This window comes from Quercus suber, unplaced genomic scaffold, assembly GCF_002906115.3.
Source record: "Quercus suber isolate HL8 unplaced genomic scaffold, Cork oak 2.0 scaffold_91, whole genome shotgun sequence".
NCBI classification, from domain to species: Eukaryota; Viridiplantae; Streptophyta; class Magnoliopsida; order Fagales; family Fagaceae; genus Quercus; species Quercus suber.
The window spans coordinates 899,918-919,916 of record NW_027069556.1 but is presented as its reverse complement, the minus strand read 5'-3'; the positions used below and the strand labels follow the sequence as shown (position 1 = coordinate 919,916).

Sequence of the window (19,999 nt, the reverse complement as noted above, 5' to 3'; positions counted from 1 at the left end):
TCACCAAAAAAAAAAAAAAAAAAAAAGAAGAAGAAGTAAATTGATATTAGGCCAAATCACTTCTGATCATAATATATATATATATATATATTTAACCTGGATGGAGCTAGATATGGAGCAGAAATGTTAATGAATACATCATGGGCATGAAGCAATATTTCAACGGTTCAAATCATTATAAGTAATAATAACTCTTTTAAGATTAATGGAAATTTTTTTTTCAAACACGTGCCTTGAATTTGAAGGGACATGATTGTATCCCAATGTATACCTTCTCGACTGGGAAAGGTTCTAAACAAACATAAATATAAACCATTAAATATTGTGGAAGAACAAACTCTCTGCACAGGAAATCAAAACTTTCTTCAAATGACTATAGGTACAACAATAAACTATAGGACATGCTACTTTTCACCTTATATTAAATTACTTAGCCAAACAAACATGTGCTATAGATCCAAAGGCTTTATTAAAATTTCTTCAGATAAGAATGCATGATTTACAAATGGGAATAAAATATGAATTTGGGGTAAACTTCATATCTGCTTGCGCATTAAAAGTTCCCAGGTATAGCCAGGATAAGAGAAAAATTTAATGAAATCATCTATGAAAAAAGAAAAAACGAATGGAGGTATCTAAAAGAAAGAATGCTTCCAACTAATAGAAGGAAAATAAAGTCCAAATATCGTTTATGCCATCCTAATCCAAAGGGAGGTATCCTTTTTTTTTTTTTTTTTTTTCTCTACAAGGAATATACATGATTCCAATGCTAGATAAACAACACAACTGGGGGTCAAAAGCAAAAACTATATATATTGAAAAATTAAAAGGAAAAATAATAAGACGAGGAAACCAGTTAGCAAACCGGGAAGGAAAAAAAAAAAAAAAAGGATGAAAAAAAAATCACGAAATCTTCATGACTTCAGATACTACCGGCTGTTCCAGGAGTGGGTTTCATTGGTTTCACTTTTGCCATATTAACCAGGTCCCCAAATAGCTTATCCTCTGGCTTAGAAGGTTTGCTGGGTGTGACATAAGATGAAGTAGGAACCTGGTAAGAGTTTCTCGAGCCATTGTTGTTACTAACAGATAAACCATACATTCCCTGCTCTACGTATTGCATCCCTTGTTGCTGACCATAGCCATAGCCATAGCCCGCATATTGGTTACCATACATCTGTTGAGGATACGTAGGCATCATCTGGGCGGGTTGCATTGGCTGCGGAACCATTCCCATATATGGCCCTCCCTGGATCGGCTGAGAGTGCAAACCCAACTGCTGGCTCTGAGCAACCTGGCCATTGATTGCTGACAAATGGCCACCTGTAATTGGCTGGATATACATACCTACCACCTGATCATTCCTCATTGGTTGTGATCCCAGAGGATGAGTGACAACCACCTGACCAGCTTGCACCGGTTGAGGGTATTGAGCAGCAGCTACAGGGCTACCATTGTCCACTGGCTGAGCTTCCCAAGGTGGTGGTGGAAATGACCACTGCTTTGAGCACCTGTTCAAAAGTAAGCATTTTAAGTTCCTGTCCATCATTCTCAGCACACAAATCCAAGCATTTACATGATAAAAGCTGACAACTTGAGCACAGCACATCACAGCATACTAGTTGGTGAAAACATAAAATGTAAGGATCCTGCATTTATTGTGAACGTTAACAAGTTTTTGACATGATAGTGATGTGGCATGCTGAGACTTCTTTGGCCGAGATAGGAGAATGTGGCTAAATAGGATCTGTCAAAAGCAATATGTATTTATAGTAAAAAATAGCATATGTGTAAGTGAGAACTGCACCATAGACTGACGAAGGAGATTGCTGCTGCTGCTGGGGAATCTGGCCATTCCAGGCTGAACCAGCCCCTTGCATGTACACTGACTGTTCATACTGAGGCGACCCAACATTTGGGGCACTTCCATTTGAGTAAAATCCACCTTGGGGAGATTGAGTATTCTGCTGCTGTTGGATTTGATGAGCCAAATGATTGCTTTGTCCAGCCAGATTGGCAGATTGAGTATTGACAGAATTTGGAGTGTTACCATCTGTAAACATGTCAAAAAGAACAAGGGCATTCTGCTGAGACAAAGGAGTGTTTGGCTGCTGTACCCCGACAGGAACAAGAGCAAGTGAATTATCTGCCTTTGGTGAACTATAGTCATCACCACTCAGCAGGTCCATTTTGGGATCAACCCTTGCTAAAGGAGCTGCAGCATTAGTTACGGGAGGTGCAGGAAGCAACAACTGGTTCAGTGGCAGTGCCCCTGCACTGGCACTTGAAGTGGATCTGCATAAAAGTCCAGCTCTTAGCCTCTTAAGCTCAACTAACCAGATCGTATCTGATCAATGTACTAAATTTCATCAAAACTTCTCCTTTTATAGGCAAATAAAACTCGTGTGACCCTACTTGACAAGACCATGACCTTCCACTCAACCCTTTGCTTATATGAGGGAAAGGGAAAGGCCATTAGGTCCTCAGTTTGTATGCTGAAAAGATCAGGTTTGCAACACACACACACAACTCAAAAATCCCTTCATATTTCGAGAATCTTTAGTTTTGATTCAAAACATTCCAAAAACAAGTAGGCTCAAAAGGTGGAACTTGAAGGCAAGATGCATATAATCCTACCTTGTGCAATGGCCAGAAATTTTCAACCAAGCACTTGCAAAAATGTGAATTCCACAAATCCTTGGTAGATGAAATTCACTAAAATTTTCTCAAGACCCTAGTTCAATTTGCGCTACAAAAAATCTAAAAGAAGAACAAAGGATGGGAAAAGAACTGGCAAAAAGAAAGATTTAGAACTTCAGAGAGTCCCAGGAGTTACAGGCCAGCTGAGACCCATTATCAATTTTGAGATGTATGTAAGACCAACAAGCAACATGCTTCCATTAAAAACAACAATGACAAGAGAAGATGCAGGACAAAGATCCACATCTATAAATAGTGCTGCATTTAGAACACCAATTTCATTTATAAAAGGGCACAATACGTGACTCACAACCTTTTTCTTAATAAGTAAAAAGGAATTTAGAACTTCAATTTTTTATAAAAAGTAAAAACCAATCATTAAACCTAGCAGTGTCAACAAAGGAAAAAAAAAACATAGGCAGTGAATACCTACTTTAAAGATTTCTTATTAGATCTCTTTGTAATTGATGTAATAAAACTAATAGATTATAAGTAATAAAATATGATGATTTTTTACATTAGGTCAACCTCAATAATTACACAGTTTACCTGTGGATTTAGTTATTATACTACAATAGATAGTGCAGTGAATGTAAACAGTTCAAGAAAGCCCTATTACCTCCCATCAGGCTGTTTAGTACTATCTCCGGCATCAACCAGAGGACCACCAACATCAACGAGTGATCTAACTGGTTCAGGCTTGGTTTTCTCCGTTTGAACAAAAGTTCCTGATGCAATAGCTTCATGCTTGGCACTACCCGCTGCAAGTCTCATNACCCCCCCACCCCCCCCCCCCCCCCCCCCCACCCCCCAAAAAAAAAAATACTGAGGGCACTGGAAGGGACAACACATCAGAATACCAACATGATAACATAAAAAAACATCCACATGCGATACATCATGGTAAGAAGAAGAAATAAAACTGAATAAAGGGCGGCTTTTACAAGCATTACTAAAATGGTTGAAGAGCCAAGCCTGGATCTATTTATAAAAGAGCTTGAGTAATGTAAACAGAAGGGTCTTACGAAGTCGAGTTAACAAGGTGCACCACTCTCTGCTTGTATGTACGACACTGTTCCACCAAGTCGACAACAACCTCTTGCCTAAGCCCCTACAAATTAGAACGAATATTTTCCAGCATGCAAACAGAGATTGGATAAGAGAATTGTAATATGCACTAAAAAAAGTGATAAATATTTCCAGGATTTGGTGTTAATTGTTTGAAATTTATATGCACAAAAATATTGCGTAACATTATAAACTAGAGAAATTATGATCCAGATCAAGTTATAGCAGTGCAGTTTTGATGAAGATAATAGTGTATTTGTTCAGCATTCAGCTCCATATTACTGATGCATTGATCACATGATAATGGTAGTTTAGTTTCAATATTCTTCAGATTTCAAATATACCTCTTTGTTTGCTGGCTCTATTGCACTTAGCATTTCTGCAAGGACATCCATGATACCACGTGCATTCTGAATTTCTGTCAGGCTAACAAAAGAACTTTCCATTAAAAAAATGACATTAGTTGATAAAAAAATGATTAAAAAGGGCATATAATGTTATGCACTCATCAGCACTGGAAAAAATTAGTTTATGCTCATTCTTATATTGACCAAACAAATCTTCTGATCCAAAGAACATCCCTCTGTTCACTTTCATAGGGAAAAATATTTAAACCATCAGCATCATGTTACTTCGAGTCCCCTTTAATCACGCCAAACAGATCAAATTTATCTAAATTCCGGTTCCTGAATGCTAGAGAACTAAATGAGTAGTGGAAGGATATTCTACCACTAACTATGCAAAGGACAAGATGAGACCAGGAAACACAATTTTATCCTCAATTAATATATTGAGTTCAATCAGGGGGAGAGGGAAATTATTGAATTCATCTGCAAGCGAAGGACAGGACAGAATAGAACACTTGGCCCGAAAATCAAGGAAAATCACATGCTGGCTATATAAATTGATAAGTAAAACACATACTGCCCCACATTCAGATGTACTCAAAAATCAAATAACAGTCTTACCATCATCCAATCATGGGCAACTAATAAAGAAGTACCATCTCGAGTAGCCAGATAAATTTATATGTTGACTACCAAAATGATTGTCAGGTTAGTTTCCATTCAAGCAACATAACAGAGCTACAGACGTACCTCAAGGTTGGAAACTCAGAATCTGCAGATGACTCAGCTGTCTCTAGCTGATTATCAGGATTGCGCAAATTCTGAGGATATGATGTTAAAGGTTGTGTTTGGGGAGGTGTGAATACAGGCGCAGCCCTCTCAGATCTCTGAGGGAATACTGCCCCAGCACGCTGAAACAAATAAGTGCTTTGACTCAGAGAATGTTAAAAACTAATTATGAGAATAAGCACTATGACAGTGTAACGGAACTGAAATGACACATTCATGCTCATTTAGTAGTGCATAAAAGATTCTTATCTCATTGCTCATCAACTATGTAAAAATTCTGTGACTGAAAACCTTCAAGAGAAAAACTTAAGTAGATGTACCAACAAATCTTGGTATGCAGCATAGTATTGTGGATATCTTGCCCTTGGTCCTCCAAATGCTTCTTGCCAAGTATCTATCAGGATCAATATTTTCTCTCTGACATGGAAGTCAGGCTACAATATAAATCAGAAATACTATGAACAGATTATACAAATTGAGAGTAAATAATAAAAACAACATATGGCTGCAACTAAAATATTCTAGAAACATTCTTACCTTCTTTTTTACTATCTTCACCATTTCGTGAAGAACATCTTTCTCTGCCACATGCATATGAACAATGTCCCCACAATTCTTTATGACTGTCTCCAATAGCTATAACACAGCAACCAAACTCTTGTATACGTAAACGAATTTCATTTAAAAGAAATAAAAAAGAGAAACGCAAAACGGGGCACAACCCTAGTACACAAGAAATATATAAAGGAAGAACCAAAAAGAAAAAGGAAATACAAAGAAATTAACGTCTGAAATTCATATTATCTAGAAATTCAAAGAAACAAAAAATATAATTGACTAGTAGCAAATCCATTAATAAAACCTTGGGCTGTACCACCGATAGATTTTCCCTCAAAAGTGTGTGAATTCCTTTCCCACCAACTGCTCCACATTAGGCACAAAGGATCTACCTTCCAAATCTCCTCTGTTAAGTTTTCCATAATTCCCTTTCCAAGAAGCCAAAAGAGCAACAAAAATTTTGGCAATACCTAACTTACCCCCAAAACAAAAAACAAAAAACTAATTGCTACACCTTCCACGCAATTACACAACGTAAAAAAAGATAATCCATGACTCCACATTCGGTTTACAAATGTAGCACCAGTCAGTTGGTCCTCTGTAAGACAAAGTTGTTAAAAATGACAAAAGATATAGTGCTTTACCAGATCAATTTCCAACTCTTTATTATAAAAAACATGTTTTCAAGGTGAGAACAGGAAATTATTTCCTATTGTTTATAATAAATTTATTTGGAAAAACAAAACTTTAAAACTGTTTTTTGAAAAACAAACAAAAAATTGAAAATTTGTTTGGGCAATGACAATTAAAAACAATTTATAAACTAACAAAAACTAATAAAAACTAATAAAATTGCTTGGTAATAAATTTTTGTGCTGATTTCTCTCTTTATTACAACAACAACCAAACCTTAGTCCCAAATTTTAGAGTCGATTATGGATCCTTAACAGACTAGTCAGGGTAAGGCACATAAATTCTTTTCTATCACTCCATTTTATATGAAGTTATACTCTCTGTTACTTTCTTGATTGACATGTCCTTTTTTACTACTTCAATTAATATTATTTTTGGTCTTCTTCTACATTCTTTAGTTCCCTCAACATGAATCAACTTACTCTCCTTTGTGATCAAACTATCTCAAGCGACTCTCATGTTTTCATCAATAGGGGTCGCTCCTATCTTTAAGCAACTTTCCTCATTTTGAATGATATATTTCCTTGTATTTTTCCACTTATCCATCTTAACAGTCTCATTGCAACTCCACTCATTTATTAGCAGCCCAACAATATGTACCATAGAGTATAACTGGTTTTATAGCAATCTCATAAAATTGCACCTTAAACTTAATAGGTATTCTACAATCACACAATACTCTTTATGCATTTTTTCACTTCATCTGCCTTACTCTTATCTTATGATTCACATCCTTTTAATCTCTCTATCATTATGAATTATTGATCCAAGCTATCAAAAGCTCTCATTCTTTGGTATCTCAACCATCAAGTCTTATGGCTCCTTCATCTTTGTTTCTACATTTACTTACATCCCGTGTACTTTGTTTTAGTCTTAATTAACAGAAAGCCATTAGATTCTAACATGTCTCACCAAGTTTCTAATGTGAAATTAGATCCACATCTAGTTTTATCCACAAAAAGTCCAAAACTATATCATCTGCAAAAAAAAAACACCAAGGGATCTCCACTTTAATCAATTTATTGAGCTCGCCAAATTTGTCCCTTTATTAGACAATATAAAATTTATTTAGCCTACGCTTAATAATTGCAATATTATCATTAATTTTTTATTCTGACGAATAAAAATCATATTTACTTGACTTTATTTTTTATTCTTGTTAAATTTTAGTATGGGAGTTCAATATTTTTCCAAATCCAATATGGCAAACAGTGGAAGACATTGAGAATGGTGAAATAATAGTTTGGGTTAGGTTGGTGGTAGTATGTTGTCTCAATGTGTGACAAGTACTGGATTTTGTGATTTATTGGGTGATGTTGAAGAGGGTGTTAGATGTCTATATTTGTAGGCATTGGTTGTATGGGAAGCATAGTAATAGCATCATATGTAATGTGGTTCCTCATTGTCTCATGTGGGTGATCTGAAGGGAGCAGTTATCTTGTAACTTGTTAGTTTATTTTTTAGATCTTTGGGACTTTCGTGTGTAATTATTCAGGAAGCTCTCCTTTTTGAGACTTCCCTTATTCAATAAACTTATAAATTTTTTTTAAAAATCAATGAAATTGACCCCAATTGAGATCGAGAGAGGCAATAAGTGGATTACACAACAGGTGGAGGAGCAACGTGCACTGTGGAGTGGTGGGCATGTGCGATGGAGGAAGGATTGGTGGTCTTTGTGTGTGAAAGTGAAGAGGTTTGATAGATCTGATTTAGTTAAATTAAAAAGGCTCAACATTTATGATTTTGCCATTAGTAAGACTTCCTATGCTTCGACATATGAAATCAGCTACTGGTAGGATTACTCTTTTCTAATCATGATCACTTATCAATATAATCCTATACATATTCTGACTGGGTAGGTTCAATTACTGATAGGAGATCCAACTCAGGGTATTGCACCTTTGTTGGAGGAAATTTGGTCACTTGGGGAAGTAAGGAACAGGTGGCCATTGTAGCCATGTCCAGAGCAGAGACAAAATTCCAGGCAGTTGTTCATGATATTCTTTAGGTGAAAATGATGTTGAAAAAGCAGGGGTTTAACACACGAGAACCTATGTGATTGTATTGTGACAACTATCAATATTGTTCACAATCCTCTATTCCATTGACAGGATACACATACTGAAATTGACAGACATTTAATCAAGGAGGAGCTAGATGATGACATTATGTGTATTCCATTTGTGAAGATAAGAAAGCAACTAGCAAACATCTTAACTAAAGGAGTATCAAGTAAAGTTTTTCACACCATTTTAAGCAAGCTAGGCATGTGCAATATCTTCACCTCAACCGGTGTCAAGGTTGAGGTGAAGATAACAGTTCAACAGTTTTGCGATTATCATCTTGTGTATGATAAAACCAGTGTCAAGGTTAAGCAAATTAATCTAAAAAAATTTCTCCCAAAAATCAACCGTTTGTAGTCATCAAAATGTTTGGACCATCTTCCATTGAGAAAATATTTATAAAAAAATATCTCTGGTATAACCCACTACCCTCTAAAAAATCACCATAGAAGAGAGCAGTCTAAACAGACTGTCTTGTCTGAAACATTTTTTTTTTTTTTTTGATAAGTAAGTCTTGTCTTAAACTTTATTCACACCATACCAACTAAATCCATTTCCCCAAATGCCAACTTTATGTCTTGATATATCCTAAAAGAGTTCCCCATGCTCCAGAAGTCCAGCATACAACACAAAACAAAGGCCCGTTCAAAGCCTCAAACAGCACACATAACCCTTCTCAATTTCCATAAATATCTGACCCTGAACAATGGAGAAAATAATGACCTCAAGCTCTGCCAAGTAGTCTCCCAACAAAAATAACAGGATGTGCAGAGAAACACTATAAAGTGGATACACACACATCTTTATATAACTAATATTTTTCTACATAATTTATAACGTATACAGTACATACCTCTACATAAATCAAAATTAACACAAGCGGAAAGAGGTCACAGAAATCAACCATATTTACATTTTTTTTTTTTAATTCATATACTTATACAAATTTGTGTTTGTGTGTGTGCGTGTGCGTGCGCACATAAATGTGTATCAATATCAAGTTTTGTGAACTTACTGTTAAGGCAAGCAGTTGAACTTTTGGATTCTTACTGCCAATGCGCTTCTTTATACCTTTAACAACATCCTTTGCTTGCCTAAAAATATATGATAAAGAAAAGAATTCTAAACTTAGGAAAATTGAATGAGAAAGACAATGAATATCAACACATATAACTCCATTTACACCATCAAACACAAGTGCTAGAATTAACAATGAATACGCAAACCAAGCAAGTGGTTCCCCTTGTAGCCCAATGATTTGTAGGACCATATTTCATTATAGGGAGCCACCAGGTAACATGTAGCAGAAGAAGTACAACCTTTATTTATATATATATATATACCACCTTCGTACGATTCATCGTTTCCAACCATTAGTGCATTACAACAACAAGATAAAGTCATATGATGGCATTCTTAAGTTCTTACAAACAAGTTTATATTGACCATATCCACACTTTTTTATAGGTAATAAGAATTTATTAATAAAGAAACAAGAACTCTATGTTCACGATAGTGAACACAAAGTATCATGACCATATCCATACTTTCCCTAATAGAAAAATAATTTTAAAACCATTCAAATGATTGGAATCCTCATCATTCAAATAAACCCACCAGCTATATGATCACAAATTATCAAACATGAGCTGCATTTTATCCCAAATAACCAAACCATTCAAATAAATATAAATATAACTACTCCCAAAAGTTTGTAAACCATTCAAATGATTGAAATCCTAGTTGTTTAAATGACCCCACTGGCTATATGATCACAAATAACCAACCATGAGCTGCATTTTATCCCAACTAACTAAACAAAAACAAACAAAAGCCTTAGTCCCAAAAATTTTGGGTCGGCCACATATATTCTTTTCCTTCATTATATTCTATCTGAAATCATACTCTCTGTTACTTCTCTAATGGACATGTCCTTTATTATTACTTCTACTAATGTGATTTTTGGTCTTCCTCTACCTTTGTTCCATTCCTTTATTCTTGATCAACTACTCTTTCTTCCCATTTGCTCTCCTCTACTCTCTCGCATCCTTTCATCAATAAGGGTTACAACAATCTTTAAGCTAATTTCTTCATTCGAATCCTATCTTTCTGTGCCTTTCCATAAGTAAACCATTCAAATATATATATATATATATATATAACAACTCCCATAAGTTTGTAAATCTTTTTTATTAGGAAATTACACATACCTGGTGGGTCCAATTAAACCACAACCTCTCCCCCAACCCATTTCTTTTTGAACAAACACACTCATCACCAAATTGTACAAACACAAATTAAACTTTATCACAAATTGGATACAAAATTTTATTAAACCCATCAGCTAAACCACCCAGTTCATATTCCTAGATCCAAATTATGGCCCAACATACCCAATTAACTATAATCCAACTCTCTTTTGCTTCACACAATGTAAAACATAAAATAAAAAAATAACTTATTGATTAACCGTTTGAGAGGCATGAAAGCAACGAACCCCTCAACTTTCAAATTTTAGAATAAGAATTCAATTCTTTTTTTCTTTTTCTTTTTTGTTCTTATTCCTAAGCCAAAGGTAACTGTTCGATCAAATTAAAACACCATCCCCAACTCATATCCATCAAAAATTCAAAATTGCGTAAATAACACAAAAGATAGAGAAATTTGAATAATTGAAAGTATTGAATTCTAGCACAAACAAAAATTTTAAAAAAAAAAAAAAAAAAAGTGAAAAACGAAGATTAGGTAGATAGTGCAAAAGGCATACCCAGGGTCGTGATTGAGCATATCGCAGATCTCGATGTTCATCGCCCAATCTGGACCGATCAGCATATCGGTCGTCGCTCTATCCACCATCGAATTCACCATCTCCGCTCCGCTCAAATTCTCCGATCCACTAATTTCAACGCCGCCAAAGATCGCTCACAAATTCCGCCGATTATCACAAAAATATTCCGGCGACTCTCTCTCTCTCTCTCTCTCTCCCCTTCTTTCTCTCTCTAACTATTCTGTTTGAAAAAACTCTCTCTCTCTCTCTCTCTCTCTCTTTGAGATCGCTACTTTTCTGTTGAGGAAAACTTCCTTTTTTTTTTCTTTTTTTTTCTTTTTTTTTTGGCTGTTGGGTTTAGTTTTCGTTAATTGTTTTCTCATCATTTGGGTTTTTGGTTTTTCAGAGGTAGAATTTAACTTGCGTTTAAAATGATGGACCAGTCATAATGGGCCACGTGTTTGCCAGAGTCACAGCTCACGCGTGCCGTTCTGAAGTACACTACATCTCAAAGCCGACCATTTTCATCCTGTGGTGCTGACTGTAGTTCCCTAGTGCTTTTATGTGGGCCCACATCGTTAGGCTTGCCACTTTTTAGTTTCGAGATGTTATCCCCGTGCAACTGTGTATCTGCAAAAAATGTTTTTTTTGGAAGAAATACAAAAAAAAAAAAAAAAAAACAGTTGATCGATAATACATTTCATTTTTAGTCAACAATTGACGTAACTTTATTACCTGTCATTTACTATGTTTTATCATATTTACAGTTGTAAAATATGTTGTAAAAGTTTATGTGACTTATCAAACTCTTCTAGAGACACGTACCTTATCACATATCTTGTCACAGCTTGCATGTATGTTTATTACAAAAATTTTAAAATCACATAAAATGATACAACTTGTGTCACAATTATTCACATGACAAATTGTAAGTGATAGAAAAAAAAATTAATGAGTTCATATAAAAATAACAAGCAGATAATCATAATCTGATACGTAGGATAATCGTGGTAAAAATTGTGGCATTTTATGTGACATTAGAATTACTCTATTTGTTAACTTGTGACTAAAATATGAGACCACCTTGAAAACAACTCAATCACTACTTAATAAATGCACAAGTTTTAGAAATGAGTGTAACAAAGTGTGTGTCCGTAGACTTTTTTGTGACTTATTGCTAAAAAAATAGTATTTAAAGTAAGGTGTGAACTCAATCAAGTCAAATATTAAAAGTATAAATCTTATTTTAAATACAAGCTCAACCAACAATAAACTATAATATGAGTTTAAACTTGATTCATTTTCTTCGATTAATTTATTCATTTCATGTATAGAGAAAAACGCTCTAACGAGTTTTTTTTTTTTTTTTTCTCTCATTTAAAAACCTATACACATTTTTTATTTTCAAGAAAGAAAATGGCCTCAAAAATTCGGTTGCTCTCTAGGGAAGAAGAAGCAGAACTAGCTTGTAGCAATCAAAAGGTAAAGGATATTCATCACGCTGAGTACAGCGGGAGCCCTAGGGAGAGGTCCCCGTCCCATGAAACGCATAGTCCTTAGAACCAGTCCAATGCATCTTTCAAAGATAAACTGGTGGGTGAAATACCAGGGGCTTTTGCTCAGGCCTTCGACTTCGCAAATGATATGGATGCAGAGGATGATACTGATGATGAGGAGGTTGAAGTAAACTCTAATAGGGAAAGGCCTGGACGGGTAACTGTCAAGCTTTCAAAGGAAACCAAGCAACATATTAGAAAACCCTGGACAAAAGCCATCATTGTTAAACTAGTGGGAAGGTCTATGAGTTTCTCATATATGCAGAGCAAACTTAACCTGATATGGAAGCCCATATGGAGGATGGACTGCGTGGACCTTGACTATGGCTTCTTTCTAGTCCGCTTTTTATCTAAGAAGGACCTTGGTAACGTTCTAAAGAGAGGCCTGTGGTTTATCAGGGATCACTTCCTCTCCTTAAGGCCAAGGGAACCCTTTTTCAAGCCATCCACAGCCAACGTTTCATTGATTGCCATATGGATTAGACTGAATGAGCTGCCTATAAAGTTATATGAAGCAGAAGTTCTAAAGCAGATAGGGGAGGCTGTTGGTAAGGTGCTAAGGATTGACACGCACACAACGACAGAGGCTCGGGGCAAGTATACCAAGTTCTGCATCCAGATTGACATCAACAAACCATTGGTGAACACCATTCTCATAGGCCATTTTGAGCAAGCAGTGGTTTATGAAGGGATTTAGAAGCTTTGCTTCTCGTGTGGAAGAATGGGGCATCAAGTTGATGCTTGTTCGTACACCGTGCAAAAGGGTAAAGATCTAGTGACTTTGCCGCAAATGTCTCCCAGGGACAGGGCAAATACCTCATGCATTGGGCATGAAGGCAGCACCTCAGTACTATGCAATGATGTGTCTGCCATTGCCATACTCAATAGGAATGAAACAGAGGAGGCAAAAGGACAGTACGGGCCTTGGCTGGTTGTTACCAGCAAAAGAGGTGGTCACAAAGGGACAAGGCCTAGCTCCATTATGAAGGGACCTACCAAATCAGTCTGGAAATCGACGTCACACTATCCACTTAAAGGTACAAAAGGGTATAAACACGTGTCGCAAAAGGAGCCTAAGTCTGTGAGATGGGCACATGAAATGCACACAAAACCATCTTGGGCCCTCAACTCACCTGGCCCAATGACCGAGTCTAGGATAAAGCTACAAAACGCCTCTAAGAACATAACTACAGGCCGAGATAAGCAACAAAACCTTAAGCTAGCCTTTCCTCCCTAAGCAGCCCATAAAAAGATGTCATCTTCAATAAAGGGTAAAAAGGGAATGGCAAGGAATCTCTCATCTGATACTAAACCTAAGAGCGCCTCTTTCACGCTAGTTACTCCCTCTTCCTCTAAATCTACCCCTGTCAACTCTAGTGCTCCTTCAAACACAAACCATGGATCCATGTCAACCCCAGTGTAGCTTTCAAATTCATGGCCGTAGCCAGAGGTGATCATTTAGGAAATAAGGACGAATCCCACTCGAGTGATGGGTTGGTTCAATCGCAAGTTAAAAAAGGCATGGAAAAGCATCTTTCCGTTAATGAAGAAGAGTGCGAAGAAGGGCTCCTTACCACTCTTGGATCCATTGCGGGGGGTGATGCCAAGCCCATAATGGCAATTTCTAACAAATGGCCCCGTGCTAAAGGAGGAGAGAATGATAGTTTGGCAATCCATTCCTCAGATCTCACCAATCCCCGTCTTATGCGAGACAAACCCGTCTGAGTCTTTATCCAATAGGAGAATGCTAGAGACTTAGACATTTCTACAACCATAATGGGGAACAGACACTACACCAAACTTATTCAAGTGTTCAAGCCTACGATGGTGTTCAACCTGCACTCGATTGCTCGAGAATTGGAGATGGGGGTTTTGGAACATTGCTTGACTCTCAATCTAGGGAGGGATCAGGAAACGAAGATGCGAGAAAAGATCAAATGGAATCTGAGGAAGGAGGTGGAAGTGAGGCCGCCTTTAGATGAGTGTCCCACCCCTTACCACCATCTCATCATGAATATCATTATTTAGAATAGCAGGGGCGTGCTAAAGCCTAATTTTCAGACTTATATTCGAAAACTTGTTCAAAACCATGATCCAAAGATTCTTGCGATAATGGAAACTAGATTGGGAGGGGATAGGGCAAAGGAGATTATTGATAGGCTCCCCTTCGATGGTGTAATTCACACGGACACCATTGGCTATGCAGGAGGTCTTTGGCTGCTATGGAATTCAAACAAAGTGGAGGTCGAGTTGCTAGCAAAAACTGAGCAAGAAATTCATATGGAAGTCAAGGTACTTTCCTCTAACCTTGTTTGGTTTTTTTCTACTATATATGCTAGTCCTAGGAGTGAAGAGAGATGTATTATGTGGAAAAAATGCAATATGGTTGATATGGGCTTCTCGGGACCCAAGTACACTTGGACAAATAAGAAGAACATTAATAATCTGATTCTGGAGAGGAGAAATAGATTCTTCATCAACCCAGAGTGGTGCATGCTTTATCTAAATACAAGAGTCACACACCTCCCTAGGTGTCATTCAGATCACTATCCTGTTCTCATGGAGGTGCTGCTTGTTTGAGAAATCCGACTCATCAGGCCTTTCAAATTCCAGGAGTGCTTGCTTTTAGATTTATCCTTCCCGAATAGTCTCAAAAGCTTGGAGTAGAACAGGAAGTCTAGTAGAATCCATAGACAAGTTCTCCAAGGATGCAATAGAGTCGAATAAATCAATAAATATCAGTTTGACAACATCTTCCATAAGAAAAGAAGGATAATGGCCAGAATTTACAGTGTTGAAAAAGCAATGGCTAACCAACCTTGTACCTTTCTCATTAATCTTGAGTATCAACTCCAACAAGAGCTTGAGCTCATCCTAGACCAAGAAAGAGATCTATGGATGTTGAAGTCTATGATTAACTAGCTAGTTCAGGGTGATCGGAATACCTCTTTTTACTATGTGTCGGCGCTCGTTAAAAGGAAAAGGAATCACATAGCCTCGGTAAAAAAATGAAATGGGGGATTGGATTATAGATGAGAGAGCGGTCATGAATCACTTCAAAGAAGGGTTTATTTCCTTATACACTTCTTCTCATATGAGCTCTCCTCAGGTCTTCACTTGAACTAGCTCTTGGAGATCACATCTATCAGATGAAATTAGTTGCTCTCTCAAAACCATGGTTTCTTTAAAGGAGATAAAGGATGCCCTCTGGTGAATGAAGTCGTACAAGGCTCTGAGTCCAAACAGCTTACATGCGGGGTTCTTCCAGAGGTTTTGGCTCACAATAGGGGACTCGGTGAAGGAGGAGGTCATGAAAGCCTTTGTGGAAAAGAAGGCCCCTGATTATCTCAACAAAACAAGCATAGTGCTCATTCCCAAGGTTCAAGGACTAGAGATTATTGGAAATTACAAACTCATTAGTCTTTGCAACTTCGTTTACAAAATCATCCCAAAAATTAGTGCTGCTCGCCTAAAACCACGTCTTGATACCCTGCTTGCCTCGTACCAAGCTACCTTTGTCCCGAGGAGGAAGGGTGTTGATAGCATCATCATTTTTCAAGAGTTAATTCACTCTATAAGCAAATCCAAGGGGAAAAAGGGGTACATGGCCTCAAAATTGATCTGGAGAAGGCCTATGATAAAATCGAGTGGAGTTTTATGAAGGAGACACTAGTGAATTTTAACTTCCTGAGTAACCTCATAGATCTGATAATGAGCTGTGTTTCTTCAGTATCCACCTCTCTTTTGTTTAATGGAGGTTGTCTTGAGCCTTTCCGACCATCTCAAGGCATAAGGCAAGGCGACTCGCTGTCTCCCTACTTCTTCATCCTTTGCATGGAATACCTGGGGTATTTAATAGAGGCAAAACATGAGCAGAAGTTTTGGACTCCTTTTAAAACTTCAGGAGTGGGCTTGCTTTCTAGCACCTTTTCTTTGCAGACGATCTTGTCCTATTTGCCAGAGCTAACCCCGATAATTATGCCGCCATTAAGGAAGTATTACAAGCATTCTACTCTAAGTCAAGTTAATCCATTACTGTAGTAAAATCCCGAGTTTACTTCTCTCCCAATGTCGACCTAGATCAAAGAGAGGCCCTTTCGAATATTCTTGGGTTTAATTCAACCCCAGACTTAGGTAAATACCTAGGTTTTCCTCTAAAACACCTAGGGAGTCAAAACCAGGATTTCACCTTCGTTTTGGATAGAGAAAAAAAAAAAAAGCTTGCGGGATGGAAAACAAATCTTTTGTCCATGGTTGGGAGATCAGTGCTCATCCAAGCGTCATCCTCAGCTATTCCAGCCTATACCATGTAATGTGCCCACCTGCCCAATAAGATCCTCCAACGTATTGATAGAGTCAATAGAAACTTTCTTTGGGGGTCCACTGAACAAACTAAGAAAATGCACTGGGTCAGATGGGAAAAAGTCACAAAACCCAAAGATTTAGGAGGGTTGGGCTTACAATCTACCAAAGAGAGAAACATAACCCTCCTCGCCAAACTTAACTGGAGACTGCACACAGAGCGTAATAACATGTGGGCTATGGTGATCAAAATGAAATACAAAACTAGGTAGAGAATTAATTCAGGAAATTATGCTAGACTACTAGGGTCTCCCATTTGGAAAGGATTGATAAAAGGAGAAGGAGTTTTTCGAAAAGGGACTAAATGGATTCCAGGTAATGGAAGCAATTTGAGCTTCTGGTGGGATTGTTAGTCAAACCTAAGGCCCATTAGGTAGATTACTCATGGCCCTCTAACGCAAGCAACAATTGATCTTAAGATCAAGGATGTGGGAACTAGGATTATATTCCATTTGAGCTAACCACTGATGTCAAAGCGGACATTCACACAGTTCCTCTCTCTATTGTAGCAAGAAACAGTGATAAATTATCATGGAAGTTATTGACTAAAGGAGGTTTTGATATGAAAAGCGCCTATTTATTAGCCTCAGAAGGTTAGGATTGGGAGTCCATCTTGGGTTCATGGATTTGGAAACTTCCATCCCTTCCAAAAGTTCAATTGTTTATTTAGAAGTGCATGCATCTCAGCATCGACGTCAAGGAGTGCCTCTTAGGTAGGGGTATGGCCTTAGATACCACTTGCCTGAGATGTCACAGGGAGTTGGAATCTATAACCCCTGCTCTTCGGGACTGCACCTTGGTTAAGCCTACATGGTATCAGCTTGGAATCGGGACCTCAGATACTTTATTCTTCACACAAGACATTAGAGATTGGATTGCCTCTAATGCTAACCAAAAGACAACTCAAGCTTCTAATATTACCTTTCCTTTCGCTATTTGGCTTATTTGGAGATAGAGAAACTTGGTTGCTTTCAATAACGAGGACCTTAATCCAAACTTGGCCAAGTTTATCGTTTCGCAAGCCATGAAATTTATGTTGTGTGCTAATCGTATGAGACGAAATCCGAGGATGACCATCAAGCAAGTTAGATGGGAAAAGCCATCAGCGGGATGGATGACGCTCAACACAGATGGGGCCTCGAATGATGTGCTCAGTGTAACGGGGGGCGGGGGGGCTCATAAGGGATGATAAGGGTAACTAGGTAAAGGGGTTCTCCAGGAAACTTGGAAAAGTCAATAGCTTTATGGCTGAAATTTGGGTCCTTAAGGACGAACTCCTTCTATGCCACCAGTTGAAGCTTGCTACGGTTATTATAGAATCAGATGCTAAAGTTTTGGTGGATGCTCTGAATAATCCTGTATATGCTAACTCAGTTATTTTCCCTTTGTTTGATGACTGCAAGGTGCTGGTGGCATGGCTTCCTCGGTTTTGTATTAGGCATATCTATCGGGAAGCTAACAAATGCACTGATCATCTTGCTAATTTAGGCATTTTGCAAACTTTAGATTTTGTAATGCATTCTTGTCCGCCTGTGGACTTGCAATCTTTTGTTGAGGCCGATTGCCATGGGCTGTACTCTAACAAGCTTTGTCCTAAACCCTTATGTTCTTCTTAGTTTTAATTCTATATCCAATTTTACCTCCCCCCCCCCCCCCAAAAAAAAAAAAAAAAAAAACCTATACTAATTATTAAAATTAAAAACTAAATTACAATTTAGATTACTTACTTTGCTTTCTCTTGTAGTACATTATGCATGACAATCGAGATTACAATTGAGCATGGTTAGAAGAGGTTCCTCAGGATATCTTTTGTCTTATGATGCATGAAATTACTTAGTTTGTTTTCAATCAAAGTTTCATTTGACTTCTTTCTATATAAAAATTATAATTTATCCTATCACCAAAAAAAAAAAATTATAATTTAGATTATACTATTAGAGTTTACTACATAAAATCATGTTCATTTATTAACTTATAAAACTAGATTAATTAATTTTGTTTAGTGAAAAGTCATATCTAATATTAACTAAGAAATTGACTATTTTTATTTATCAACAAATTACAAATAATAATTTGACATCTAACTAAATCATTTATAAATTTAGACAATTCAATATCTTGTCTTACTATCTATATATATAATAATAGGTGAAGCTGAGAGAAAATCCAATTAGATTTCAATTGGATTCTCAATTTTGCGCCACTTGTCCTAACCAAAACTCAAAAAAAAAAAAAAAAAATCTAATTAGTTTATAAATTTGACTCCAATTTTGTGTCATGTATTTTATTTAAATTTTCTAATTTTTGTGCCCAAATAAATGATGCATTAACATTTAATATGAAAGTCAAGAAAACCACAATGATAATGCTCATTAGTCTAAGTAAGAACATCTTACCTGCACACTTTTATGGAGAATATAAGTTGGACTCCAATTATGTATCTTATCTAAATTTTCTAATTTTTGTGCCCAAATAAATGATGTATTAATATTTAACACGGAAGCCAAGAAAACCACAATGATAATACTCATTGGCGTAAGTAAGAACATCTCACCTGCATACTTTTGTAGGTGATCTCAATAGAGTCTGAAACTCTTTTAATCCCACAACCAGAACCAAGGAGTCTAACGAGAAAGACTATAAAAGTAAAACATCACCTCCTTCTAATTTCATATCGTCATCCCATGTCTCCTCCTCTCTCAACCTCTACCAACTAGATCCACACACTGCCCTCTTCTCCTCTTACGGATTTCTCAAAGCAAGCCAAGTTCAAACACAATGTTCAATCCCACTCTTCCTTGCTTCACACTCTCATACATTAGCGCTTCATTGGCGCCTCCAAGAAGATTCCAAGTTCAATGATCAGTTCTTATTTTTTAATAGTCTTTAGTGTGTCTGGATTAAGATTTTGTTAATTTGTTAAAAGTGGACAAAAATATAATCATATATATTATATCAAGTTGAAGTTCAATTTTAGCTTCAAATCAAATCAAATTAATTTCTAATTGTAGTTTAATTTTGTGTTATGTGTCCAATTTGATTTTTAAATGTTGGTGTTAAGTTACCTCCATTCATAATGCTCAATGTGGAAACTGA

General features: G+C 36.9%; 2 protein-coding genes across 2 annotated transcripts; one reads left to right on the top strand and one right to left on the bottom strand.

Moving 5' to 3' along the window:
• Positions 1 to 636: 636 nt before the first annotated feature.
• LOC112015330 (TOM1-like protein 9) lies at positions 637 to 11,367 on the bottom strand. Its single transcript, XM_065774377.1, is given in 10 exon segments — positions 637 to 1,501; positions 1,803 to 2,295; positions 3,320 to 3,454; positions 3,654 to 3,811; positions 4,113 to 4,194; positions 4,866 to 5,026; positions 5,225 to 5,338; positions 5,442 to 5,540; positions 9,234 to 9,312; positions 10,986 to 11,367. Coding segments are annotated over 10 exon segments (2,001 nt in total). The 5' UTR covers positions 11,087 to 11,367; the 3' UTR covers positions 637 to 922.
• Positions 11,368 to 12,629: 1,262 nt separating this feature from the next.
• Positions 12,630 to 13,238, top strand: LOC112015332 (uncharacterized). Its single transcript, XM_024047717.1, has one exon. The coding sequence runs from the start codon at positions 12,630 to 12,632 to the stop codon at positions 13,236 to 13,238; it is 609 nt and encodes a 202-aa protein (XP_023903485.1).
• The last annotated feature ends 6,761 nt before the right edge of the window (positions 13,239 to 19,999 follow it).